General features: G+C 49.5%; 1 protein-coding gene across 1 annotated transcript in view; it reads left to right on the forward strand.

Annotated features, from left to right (window-relative positions):
- The first annotated feature begins 5,242 nt into the window (after positions 1–5,242).
- Positions 5,243–13,247, forward strand: part of SLC10A6 (solute carrier family 10 member 6) — a 32,129-nt gene continuing 24,124 nt past the window's right edge. Inside the window, exon 1 of the mRNA XM_056111139.1 lies at positions 5,243–5,642. Within this exon, the coding sequence (XP_055967114.1) occupies positions 5,266–5,642 (377 nt within the window). The 5' untranslated portion in view covers positions 5,243–5,265. The remainder of the gene's footprint in view (positions 5,643–13,247) is intronic.

A 13,247-nucleotide genomic window follows, 5' to 3' on the forward strand; every position in this document is an offset into this window, starting at 1 on the left:
GAGGGATGGGTGAAGGGTGGAAGGATGGGTGCCGGAACACTGAACTCCAGAAACTCAATCGTGAATTACTTTGCAACTTTGTGATTTAGGATGATTCTATACATTAATTAAAAAAAAAGACTGAATTTTGATTGAAATCCAAATACAGTAATGACCATCTTCTTGTGCTTTGCTTTATTTCATTTTTATCTTTTTTTTTTTTTTTTTGCTTTCTGGATCACACCTAGCGATGCACAGGGGTTACTCCTGGCTCTGCACTCAGGAATCACTCCTGGCAGTGCTCAGGGGATCATATGGGATGCTGAGAATCGAACCTGGGTCGGCCGCGTGCAAGGCAAACGCCCTACCCGCTGTGCTATCGCTCCAGCCCCTATTTCATTTTTAATCTTTGTAAATTGTTTTCGGGCTCCACCCTGCAATGTTCAAGGGTTCCTCTTGGCTCTGCACTCAGGAATTACCCCTGGCAGTGCTCAGAGGGAACATATGGGATGCCAGAGATGGAACCCGGGGCTGGCTCCATGCAAAGCAGACATCCTACCCGCTGTCCTATTGCTCTGGGCCTTGCTTTATTCCACTGGGCACAGACTGTGTTTCTGACGAATCAAAGATTGTGGTAAGCTGGAGCTGGCTCAGTCTGTCGGAACTGTTTCACACAGCATCGCCCACTTGGTGTCTCTGCGTCACTTTTAATTAAGGTCTGTATGTTGTCTTCAGACGCAAGGCTACCACACATATCATGGCCTCTCAGGGCCTGTACCCAGTGCCCTGAGAAACCAAATGATTTATGACTTGAGTCCTCACCGGTATCTTTTTTCCAGGGGCCATCTGGCCACTGCAGTATCTCCATGGAATGCAGTAATTACTCTGAGTTAAATAAATAATTTTCTTTGATTTGGGACCTCTAATGGATGAGTTTTGTAACTGGCAACTCATGAATTCTAAGCTCTTTTAGGATGCATAGGATGTCTTAAATTCTTAAGTGTTTAGAAATTTCTTGGTGTGCTTATTTTCCGAGTTTGGGAAACAGTTTCACAGCCTTGTTTGACTTCCTTTCCTGTCTCCTCTTCTTCTTCTTCTTCTTCTTCTTCTTCTTCTTCTTCTTCTTCTTCTTCTTCTTCTTCTTCTTCTTCTTCTTCTTCTTCTTCTTCTTCTTCTCCTTCTCCTTCTCCTTCTCCTTCTCCTTCTCCTTCTCCTTCTCCTTCTCCTTCTTCTTCTTTCTTTTTGCTTATTTTGGGTCACAGCCGGCAATGCACAGAGGTTACTCCCAGCTCTGCATGCAGGAATTACTCTTGGCGATGCTCAGGGGACCATATGGGATGCTGGGAATCGAACCCGGGTCGGCCGCGGAAAATACCCTACCTATTTTCCAAGGAAAATACCCTACCTGCTGTGCTATCGCTCCAGTCCCTCCTGCCCCTTCTGAAGTCACATTTCTGACCTGGTATTGACTTTCAGTTTTCCTGAAGTATGCATCTTTCACCTCTAATTCTGATTGCAGAAAATAAAAATATGTCCTGCAATTTGGAGCACTGGCCTTCAGAGTTAAAGTTGTGTTGTCCGTGAAGCATGTCTGGGTGCCCTGCCCCCACTTCTCTTTCTCCTTTGTGGTTCCAGGAAACCAATCTAGGGCACAGGGTCCCCCACCAGGGCTGTCCCCGCCCGTCACACACTTCTGAGCTTCTGAGCATATGATTCAAAACGAGAGATAAGAGAATCATTGGTTTGTTTCTTCATCTTCGTGCCAAATATCGATGTCTCATCCCGAGTGACATGTAAGTGGTTCTTAAGTCTTACTTACGTAGCCGTGATAATAACTGCTTTCTCCAGCTTCCACTTGAGTACATTCCAGGGAATGGAGGACAATTACTGAGAATTACGCTTCCTTTGAAATTCCAGTGTCACAAAGGGCTTGCTTAAAATCCCCAAAGTGATGATGTGAGTTTTGTCCCTTTCCTAGAATTGCAAAGGGGAGAATGGAAGAAGTGACCTCTGAGGACAGAGGCAGACACTCAGTGCCTGCTACCTCGCCGCCTTGGGGGTCAGCTTGGTGTGACTTTTTTATTTTTGTTTTTTTTTAAATTTGTTTTTGAAAAATTAAAAAAAATAATAAATAAATTTGTTTTTGGCCCACGCCCTTCTGTGTTCAGGCTTACTCCCGGCTCTGCACTCAGGGATCACTCCTGGCAGTGCTGCTCTGGGGACCATATGGGACACGGGGATGAAACCTTTTTTAGCCACATATGACACCAGCCATTGTCTGTTGCTCAATTTCCCTTGTCTCACATCTTACTTTTTCTAAGTGGTCATTGAAATCCCTCCCTGTTGGCAAGGAGCCCGTGTGTGTGTGTGTGTGTGTGTGTGTGTGTGTGTGTGTGTGTGTGTTTATCTTTTTTTGAGGTCAGTCCAGGCAGTGCTGGGGGTTGGGTGGGTGGTTGGGGTTGGGGTCCCGGGACTGTGCTCCGGCCCTTTGATCTGTCTCCCCTGCCCCGCTGGGCCCCTACTTAGAATCTTTCCCAGTGGACTCAGGACTCTGAGGCTTGCTCTGGGGAAGGAGAGCTGGACCCAACCTCCGCAGGAGAGAGACTTGGAGAAGCCTGACATGTCCATGGCTGAGCTGTGACATGGCTGTTGTCTGGGGGTCTCTGGGCTGAAAGGTCCCACCCAGCTCTGTGAGCTCTGCCAGCTGTCTGCTCCCCCCCCCCCCCTCCCCACACACACCTCTCCTTCTGACCCAGATCCTCATGCAGCACAGAGCAGAACCCTCTCAATGTCTTCATCAAGACTGAGGGTGCTGGGGCTGGAGAGATAGCACAGCGGGTAGGGCGTTTGCCTTGCACGTGGCCGATCCGGGTTCGATTCCCAACATCCCATATGGTCCCCTGAGTGCAGAGCCAGGAGTAACCCTGTGCATGGCCAGGTGTGACCCAAAAAGCAAAAAAAAAAAAAAAAGACTGGGGGTACTGGCTGATGAGAGAGTCTGGGGGTTCTCCCTGGAGGAAAGACGGCCAAGGGACTCTCTCCAAGCAGAGAGCTGAGAGCTAATGACCCATCCTGCTCCGGGAGAGACAGCCAGGCGTGGGGGCGTCCTGCACCTCAGACACCCATGGGTATCGGGAGGGTATGAGCACCTGCTCTTCCTCGGCCTTCAGCTCCACCATAGATGCAGGGGAGGCAGAAATGTGTTGGAGGGTCTCTGCCCATTCGTGATTCCCGGGTTCATCAATATTTTTATTTTTAATTTTTATTATTTTTTTAATGTAATATAGGAGTAATGCTATTTATTCAGCCATTGATTAAGCTGATTGACTGGGGAATCTTCAATATTTTCAAGACTGAAAATATGGAGTACTGAAGATGCTCAGACTCAGAGCTGGAAAGTAGAAACGTTTCTTGGACAGTAGGAGAGAGAGAAGAAAAGGAGCTTCCCCAGCCTGGGAGGAAGTTAGTCTAGAGCTAAGTGAACTCTAGCTCTTTCTGGGAGATCTGGATAGGAAACCGGATCTTTGTGTAACTGAGAGCACAGGGAAGCCACAGGTGGTCAGGCTGGTCACCTGCCTCAGGGACTGTCCATTATCTCAGTCTCCCTGTGAGCCAAAGCTCCGGGGCAGAATTTTAGGATGAGCAATTGGTAACTCCTGTTTATTAGAAAAGTCTAGGAATTTGTAGGGAGTGGAAAAAAAAAAAAGTAGGATGGGCCGGCCCAAAGCAGGACAGCTCACAACAGCTGGGGGAGAGGTTTCCTCTTAACTTTTAAATTTTATTTATTTATTTTGATTTTTTAACCTTAATTTTTTAAGTTTTCCTCTTTCTCCATGCCCCTGCCTCTCTCACGCAGGGTACGTTCGTTTTCCAGAAACCCAGCGTCCGTGCCAAGCGCCCATCCCAACTCAGCTCTGCCAAACTGCCCTTTGCAGGGCTCTGGGTTGGCTGACAGCCCTGCCGAGCGCGCTGAGAACATCCGTTTGCTCTCTCTCAGGCGCAGGCCTGCAGTTGGAGGCGACAGGCCCCCTGGCGACCCCAGTGACCTCCTCTCTGCCTCCTCAGAGGGGCCTCGAGGGAAGGTTTCCTTCCAGAGGCTGTTCATGCTTCCCTCAGATCCTCGGTGCTTTTCATCTGTGCCCAGCTTCTCTTGTGCCTGAGTTTGTCTTGGAAAGAATCACCCCAGGAAAGCCTGCCAGCATCGAGGAGGGGAGAGGCGTGTCTGCAGTGTCCCTTGTCGCCAGCCTTTGCTCCACGCAGAACCTTCCATCTCTGTGTGAGAAAGAGGAGTGGCATCTGATTTTCTGCAGGTTTCATTCGGCAGTAACATCTTTCGCTTGTCTGGTTTCGACCGTGGTGCCTGGTTGGAATATGGGCCCCTGGGGCCCCGTGGGTCGGGGTAAGCCTGGGCTGTCTCCACACCCCAGACTGATATTTGACTACCTTCTTTGCAGCGCCCCAGACTCTGCCGGGGAACCAGGCCGCAGGCCAGGCTCGGCTCTCCCGGGAACAGGGATTGCTGTGGCGCATTCTTTCAGGGTCAGAGACGAGTTTGCACACGTCCAGTGGGGCTCAGTGGGAGTTTGACACCATGTGATTTTGGTAGGAATTTAATGATCGGGTTTAGAGCACCTGTAATAGAAACAAAAAAGAAGAAAAGCAGGCTCCGTCTGAGAGCTTGTTTCCAAATCACTCTGGGTGCCTCTAAGCTGCTTCCTTAACCTGCTTTTGCTTTCGTATTTTCAACAGCTGGGGCTTGCTTGGCTCTGCTCGGGGGTGTGGTCTCTGCCTCCCTGCCCTTTGTTGTGTTTTTCCTTCCGGAATTGGCTTTTCTCTCTGCAAAACGTCGTTGCTGCTGCCTGCCGACTGGCTCTTTGCAATCCCCAGTGACTTTGCAAAAAGTTCAGTCTTGGCATCCAACCTGCTTTCCTGGAACACAATGTGATGCTGACGCCACCGCCCGCCAGTCACCAGCCCGGCCGGCCCGCCCGACAGACAAGAAGTTTGTCTCACTTCCCCTGAGTGTCCAGGGGTGAGTAAGAGCAGCAGCGGGGGCGCCTTCCTTGCCACCGCCACCGTTTATTACGAGGTTTTATGTCTGTGGCAACCGCCACCACCATGTCGCTCGTGAATCAATCCATCAGATTACCCTGAATCACCCGGCCAGCCAATAGCTCCTGGGATGACTCTGGGCTCGCGACCGGCCACGTTGTGACCGAGATGGCCAGGCAGGGCTGCGGGCCACCACCGTGCTCCCTGGATGCACTGCCGTGGGGAGAGCAGGAGATGCTGACCAACTGCTCCGGCAGCTCAGCCTGTGCCACCAACCGCTCCCAGGCACCGCTGCCCGTGGGCCTGGAGCTGCCCAGGAGCCTGGAAGTCGTCTTCACCGCTGTGTCAGCCGTGATGATGGGGCTGCTCATGTTCTCCCTGGGCTGCTCCGTGGAGACCCGCAAGCTCTGGGTGCACCTCCGGAGGCCCTGGGGCATCGCCGTGGGGCTACTCTGCCAGTTTGGACTCATGCCGCTCATAGCGTATCTGCTGGCACTGGGCTTCTCACTGCAGCCAGCCCAGGCGGTCGCTGTGCTCATCATGGGGTGCTGCCCCGGGGGGACCATCTCCAACATCTTCACCTTCTGGGTCGACGGCGATATGGATCTCAGGTGAGTGCCGGGGAAGCTTGGTTCTCCCCCCACAACAACAGTTTGCTGGGGTGGGGTGTGTGGGGAGCGGGCAGCTGACACTGTTTTCAATGCTGCCCACCTTTGGGGAGATATTCTGGTGGGAAACAGTTTGCAGAGATTTTTTTTTTTTCAGTGCACAGAAGACTTTTTCTTGTGGAGTTCGAGATGGACTTTGCTGTCATTATCTTTTGCTCTCCCGGCAACTCTGCTTAGAATTGTAGGAGTTTCTTATACATCTTGGGGTACCGGGCTGGCTCGTGTGGAATAGTGAACACTGGTGAGCTCACTGCAACCGCCTCTAGGTTGGGGGTCTCTCGCACACACTGGCAGCTCCAACAAATGCCAACTCTCTGCACTCCGAGGGCCTAGACTGTGGATGCTGAGGAGAATGTAGGTGGGTGTGGATTCGGGGATGCTGAGGAGAGTTTAGGTGGGTGAGAATTCGGGGGTGCTGAGGAGAGTGTAGGTGGGTGCGGATCCGGGGATGCTGAGGAGAGTGTAGGTGGGTGCGGATTCGGGGATGGTGAGGAGAGTGTAGGTGGATGAGGATTCGGGGATGCTGAGGAGAGTGTAGGTGGATGAGGATTCGGGGGTGCTGAGGAGAGTGTAGGTGGATGAGGATTCGGGGGGTGCTGAGGAGAGTGTAGGTGGGTGAGGATTCGGGGATGCTGAGGAGAGTGTAGGTGGGTGCGGATCTGGGGATGCTGAGGAGAGTGTAGGTGGGTGAGGATTCGGGGATGCTGAGGAGAGTGTAGGTAGGTGCTGGACTGCAGGTGCTCGAGGCCTCCTCAGAACAATGGCTGAGGAGTTTTACTCAGCACTCGTTGCTGAGCACTGAGATTGGCCAAAGAGCTAATAAGACCATCTGAGCCTGCCACCAGGACTGCTGGTGGCCTATTCCTTTGCCTTGGGGAACAATAGGAGGCTTTTATGACTACCAGAGACTTTCTTTCCTGCTGAACTGGCCTCTCTGGACACTCATTCTTTTTCTTGAAACCAGGCACTCTATTCCCCAATACAGCATGAATCAATGTTTCTACGAGACATGAGGCGTTCTCATTCATTCTCACTGAAGAGTGGTTGAGTTAGCATTTTTGACTGTACGTGCTCTGACTGGAGGAATGCCTGAGAGGAGAGAATAGAGGAGGCACCATCGGAACTGAGGAGTTGAAAACTGGCCTTTCTAGACTTTTTGCTTAATTATGAGCACACTATTTCCCGTCCTGTGCTGGGAAGGAGTTTCTTAAACATTTTTGTTTGATGTGTATGTCAGTTAGTGGAAAATACTCTCCGATAAATCAAAGGTGCTGTTCTGGGGGCCGACGGCGGTGCTCTGGGTGTTCAAATGCTTCTGTACGCTCCGTGCTCACAGATGCGACCTACCCTGCCTTCCAGTGTTAATGGGTTCATGCACTCACACCAATACTTAACTTTAATATGGGGTTCATTTTGGTGATCCGCTCAGCAGATTAGAAGAAATCACTATGCATTCTAATTAGAAATAATCCCCCTGACATTTACTACTAATTAAAATTCAATGAGGTATGTCATTTAGAAGTGATACATATTCTTCTTTCTTTGTTTTGTTTCTGGGCCCCTCTGGCATGTGCTCAGGGCCTTTTCCCGGTGCTGTTCTTGGGAGTAGCTCCTGGCGATGCTCAGGGGACTGAATAGTGGCAACGATCCAACCTGGGTCTCCAAGGGCAGAAAGCATGACCCACCCTGTTGAGCGCTGTCCCTGGCCTGGTGACCAATCTTTACATACATTCCATGCCTCAGTGATGAATTCCAGGAGCTGAATTGATAAAAAAAGGAAAGTGGCTTTTATTTCCACTTTTTGTTATTGCTGTGGGGCAAGCACCCAGTGGTGCTCAGAGCCAAGTGGTCCAGGAATCAAACTCCGGGTTCCCACATGTGCTTGGCCCTTTGAGTTTGAGTTCTCCCCAGCCCCAAGGATTCTATTCCCCTGCATCTTGGCACTCGTAATAACCTTGCAAATGACCTCTTGCTTTATTGATGCTTACAGCTGAGTCAATTGGGACTCTGATTGGTCAGGTCTGCTGCTGCCGGTGAGAGTGGAACAGCATTCAGACCTGAGTTCACATCTGGTTCACATCAGTCTGCAGCTGAAGCACTTTTTTCCAGTCCACTTAGCAACAGGACCAGGTTCCTTGTCCTGAATAGGACCATAAATCTTTTAACAGTGTTTTCAAATACTTTTGGGTAAGAGGATAGTTATCACCTTTGTCTCTTATTAGTCAATAGCATAATAAAGGCACTTAAAGAAGAGGAAGTCCATAAAAAGATAAAGCTCATTTTACCTCTCTTTGCCAATTCTATTCTTAAATAGTGTGTGTATATGTGTGTGTGTGTGTGTGTGTGTGTGTGTGTGTATTCCAGGGGTGGGGGGGTCACCCGTGGCTCTGAACTCAGAATTCACTCCGGCCAGTGCTCCAGAGACCATATAAGGTGCCAGTGATTGAGCCTGAGTCTGTTGCATACGAAACAAGTGTCCTACCCGCTACATTTTCTCTCCAGCCTCTTAAGTAGCTTTTACTTTCTTTTTGTATTTATTTATTTATTTATTTATTTATTTATTTATTGCGTCACACTTGGCGATGCACAGGGGTTCCTCCTGGCTCTGCACTCAGGAGTTACTCCTGGCAGTGCTCAGGGGACCATATGGGATGCTGGGAACCGAACCCGGGTCAGCCGCATGCAAGGCAAACGCCCTACCTGCTGTGCTATCTCTCCTGCCCCCTTTTTTTTTGTATTTAAGAACTGTGACTTACAAAGTGATTGGTAGTTGAGTTTTAGACAGATGGTATTTCAACACCAATCCCACCACCAGGGTCCACTTCCCTCCAGTGTTCCCAGATTCCCTCTCACCCCAACTCTCCCCCCTCAACCCCCTCCCTCCAAGATTCCCCTTCCCCCCTCCTCCTAATCACCTTGACAGGCACAATACAAAGCTTCAGTGGTTGCAGTTTAGAAATCCTGTTTTCAGTTTCATTGAGTCTGTGTTTTGTGGCTATACCACTTACACACTTGATCACTTGACATCCCGTCACTCATCGATTTGCTCGAGCGGGCACCAGTAATGTCTCCATTCGTCCCTGTTGCGTGCTTTCAGGGTCAGGGGAATGAGACCCATTGTAATTACTGGTTTTTGCATTATTGAATATGCCACAGATAGCTTGCCAGGCTCTGTCATGCGGGCGGGATACTCTCAGTAGCTTGCCATGCTCTCCAAAGGGATAGAGGTGTTTTTTTAAAAATTTTTATTAGTAAAACACCATGAGGTGCAGTTGTAGATTTACAATTTTTTGTGCGTGGGTTTCAATTGTACAATGATCAAACACCCATCCCTCCACCAGTGCCCATTTTCCACCACCACGGATCCCAGTATCCCTCCCACCCCCATCCCCCCCATCCCACCCTGCCTCTGTGGCAGGGCATTCCCCTCTGTTTTCTCTCTCTCCTTTTGGGTGTTGTGGTTTGCAAAAGAGGCAATGGGTGACAATCATGGTCTATAGTCTACTTTCAGCATGCTTCTTTCATCCTGGGAGGATCCTCCCAACACCCTTGATTTGGTGCTCCCTTCTCTATCTGAGCTCTCTTTGTCTACACAATGGAGTACTATGTAGCTGTTAGAAAAGATGAAGTCATGAAATTTACATACAAGTGCTACTACATGGAAAGTATCCTGCTAAGCAAAATGAGTCAGAAAGAGAGGGATAGACATAGAAAGATTGCATTCATCTGGGGGACATAAAGTAACAAAATGGGAGACTGCTCCCCAAGAGTGGCCGAGATTAGTACCAGGGATAGAGGCTTTTAGGGCAGCCTCTGATGTATGTGAGGTATTTTTGGGCAACACAGCAATGCTCAGGGATCACTCTTGGTGGAGCACAGGGTTTCCTATGTGGTGCTGGGGATGGAACGTATGAGAAGGAGGGAGGGAGAGAGAGAGAGAAAGGGAAAGGAGAGGAGAGGGAGGAGGGGGTAGGGGCCAGCTGAGCTTCGACACCCCTGACACCCCGTGTCATTCAGTCCTGGCCTGGCCGAACAGTCCAGCGGCCCCCTCACTGGGCCTTAGGGTGGGGGTCTGGGTTTGGGGAGATGAGCCCTCCCTTCCCCATGCTCCCAGAACCCCCCTCCTGCCACTTACACAAGTAACTTTGAACGTAGGCATCTTACTGAGTGTATAAGTCCCATCTCTTTATTTGTAAAAGGGCATTATGATTACTTATTCCTCATAAGACTATATTTGAAGAAGGAACTATGTAGGCATGCAGTAGGCATGCAATACATAAAAGCTATTTCTCTCGTTTAAGTCTTTTATATTGAGTCTCAGAAACAAAATAATCAATTAATCTATATATGACATGAGCTTTCAAAAGGGGACTTAATGTGAGATTTTTCAAAACCCTCGCTATGTAAGAAATAGAAACTCATTAGTAAAATTTTAGTATTACTGAGTCAAGCAGTATTATTGAGTCGAACATTACATTCCTTCTCACTTGATCACTCATAAAAATAAAGTCAAGCAAAGCGTAGTGGTCAGTCATTTATAAAAATTTTGGTTTTTTGTGTAGGGCTGGAGTGATAGCACAGCGGTAGGGCATTTGCCTTGCGCACAGCCGGCCTGGCTGAGCCAGGTTTGATTCTTCTGCCTCTCTCAGAAAGCCTGGCAAGTTACCGAGAGTATTCAATATGCCAAACACAGTAACAAGAAGTCTCACAGTGGAGATGTTACTGGGCCCGTTCATCAAGCAAATCGATGAACAACAGGAGGACAGTGCTGGGTCAAATCCAAGAGTGTTTAGTAACTGTGTGCTGCACACCTAAGGAAATGGGGACTCGGTTCTCTGCAGACGCCCCAGACTGTTTCTCGAGCCCTGCCCCACCCCCCGTCCCCATCCCGGGCATCCTTTACCTGCAGTTCTACATGGAATCAACCCACCAAACATGGTGCGACATTTCCAAATCGACATGGATTTGACAGGTTTGAACCCATTTTGGATTCAGAGTTCCTGATTCTGATACTGCTGTTCCCCTCACTCCTCCTGGACTCCCATTCTTTTTTTTTAAAATTTTTTTTTATTTTATAAGTTACTTTACAATATTTGATTACATTTAATATTCAAACACCAATCCCACCACCATTACACCTTCACACTACCAAATTCTGGATGTCTCCATCCTAAGTCCCAATCTCTGTCCCAAAACACAAACGAAAGTATATATTTTGTATTGTCTGTTATTAAGAATTGTTGAACATGCTTACAAAAAAAAGTGCATATAGGAAACTGTGAAGATTGCTCTATTTTGGCTGGAGCCATTAAGGCATTCTATAGGATATCATTAACATGCTGTTAAGGTTTGGCTGATGTGAGATTTGGTATTTATGTCTGAAAAAAATATATGCATATATATATATTTCCATCTATAATTTGTTGCCTACTGTCTGAACCCCATCAAATGTGGTGTGGTAATTATGGAAAATGGGTAGGGAGTGTCTTATGATGTGTCCAGGAATATGTTCACTCATACGTGAGTCTCGTCCCGAGTGTGTGGAAAGTGGCCTGGAGCGTGGTGGTGGTTGGGTTGTGGTGGTTGACTGGTGGGGTGGGTCCCTTGGGGGCGGGGAGGGCTCTCACCCTCTGGACTCCCGTTCTCTCATGGTCCTTGCCTCAGCACACCTCGATGACCCCCCTCAGTCTTCAGTTCCATTACTCAACCCACTGTGCAGACCTGTAGTGGCCTCCAATGTCCCACAGCTCTAACTTCGGTCTGTCTCACTGCTGTCCCCCAGGCCGGGTCCTGTCCCCTACCTCTTGGTCAGTTGCAGTATCTTCACAATATTTCTCTGAAGCTTGGTGTCCATTTTTTTTTTCTTTTTGGGTCACACCCGGCAATGCATAGGTGTTGCTCCTGACTCTGCACTCAGGAATTCCTCCTGGGGGTGCTCAGGGGACAGACCATATGGGATGCTGGGAATCGAACCGGGGTCAGCCGCGTGCAAGGCAAACATTCTACCTGCTGTGTTATTGTTCCAGCCCTAGCTTGGTGTCCATTTAGAGTAAATGGACAGGGAGGGCTTTGGGATCAAATAGATCTGTGGGAACTCTTGCCTTGTTATAGGAAGTGGTAAGCCTCCTCTATAGAAATAAAAATTCTGCAGAAGTGAAGACAGCTTCATAGTTGCTAACTTGGGTGGACAGTAAAGCGGGTGAAAGTCCCCTAAGGCACGGAGAGACCACCAAGTCCAGATCCAGACCCAGCCCCACAGAGGGTCGACCAAGCCTTGATAGAAATAGTGGCCCTTGAACACAGTCAGTGTGGCCCCCACACAAACCAAAGACCCTGAATCCACTCTGCAGTGTGCCCCCAGCTGCATCACTCTGGGCTGCAGTGAAATCAGCCTGCTCCTTGTCCACCACAGTTTCCACAGTGGGCCAACTCTACTTTGCTCGTGTTGTTCCCATGGCCTGGGCTTCCGGCTGGCCCATCTCCCCTGCAACCACGAAGCCAACCTTTCTCATCACCATTCTGGAAAGGAAGTGTCCACGTATGTCAAACGCCTAAAAAGTGGTTCCATGCCCTGCTTGAGATAGGGCCATCTTGGTGGGTTACTCTCACATGTGGCCTGGTCTTGGGTGCTCAGCTTACTGGGTTTTTCTTCATGTTGTCTCTCATCTTGCAGCAGGTTGGCCTGGATCTGGCCCTGTAGGGGTGCATTCTCTTCTGGAAGAGGAAACCCCCGGGCCTTGGAGGTTGGACATGGGCCAGGACAGCACCGTTTCCATTGTCTCAATGGCCCATTGACCCAGATTCAACAAATGGAGAGCAGATGCTGCCTCTTCCTGGGTGTGGATAAGGCTGGGGCGGGAGGTGGGGGAGTTTTGCAACCTATTGTCATCAGTGAGGTTGGGCAGAGTCCTGCCTTTGAGGATGGGATGTCAACACAACAATCGGGGTGCTGGGAAGCATTTCAGGCCCGGGGCTGGTGCCAGCAAGTGAAGGCAGTGCTTATGAACTGGGTTCTCCTGGCAGAGAATGCCGGCTATCAAGCTTTCTGCTTCCGGTTTCTTATGTCTTTGTTTGTTTGTTTGTTTGTTTGTTTTGGTCACACCCAGCGATGCTTAGGGGTTACTCTTGGCTCTGCACTCAGGAATCTCTCCTGGCGGTGCTCAGGGAATTATATGGGATGCTGGGAATTGAACCTGGGTCGGCCGCGTGCAAGGCAAATGCCCTACCTGCTGTCCTATCTCTCTGATTGTGGAACAATTTGTAAGTTTATAGGTAGCACTGTAGCACTGTCCTCCCATTGTTCATCGATTTGATTTGCATGAGCGGGCACCAGTAAGGTCTCCATCGTGAGACTTGTTGTTACTGTGTTTGGCATATTGAATACGCCACGGGGAGCTTGCCAGGCTCTGCCATGCGGGCGAGATACCCTCGGTAGCTTGCCGGGCTCTCCGAGAGGGGCGGAGGAATCGAACCCAGGTCGGCCGAATGCAAGGCAAACACCCTACCTGCTGTGCTATTGCTCCAGCCCAAGTTTATAGGTGAAGGGCA

The sequence above is a fragment of the Sorex fumeus genome, unplaced genomic scaffold (genome assembly GCF_029834395.1).
Source record: "Sorex fumeus unplaced genomic scaffold, SorFum_2.1 ptg000013l, whole genome shotgun sequence".
NCBI lineage: Eukaryota > Metazoa > Chordata > Mammalia > Eulipotyphla > Soricidae > Sorex > Sorex fumeus.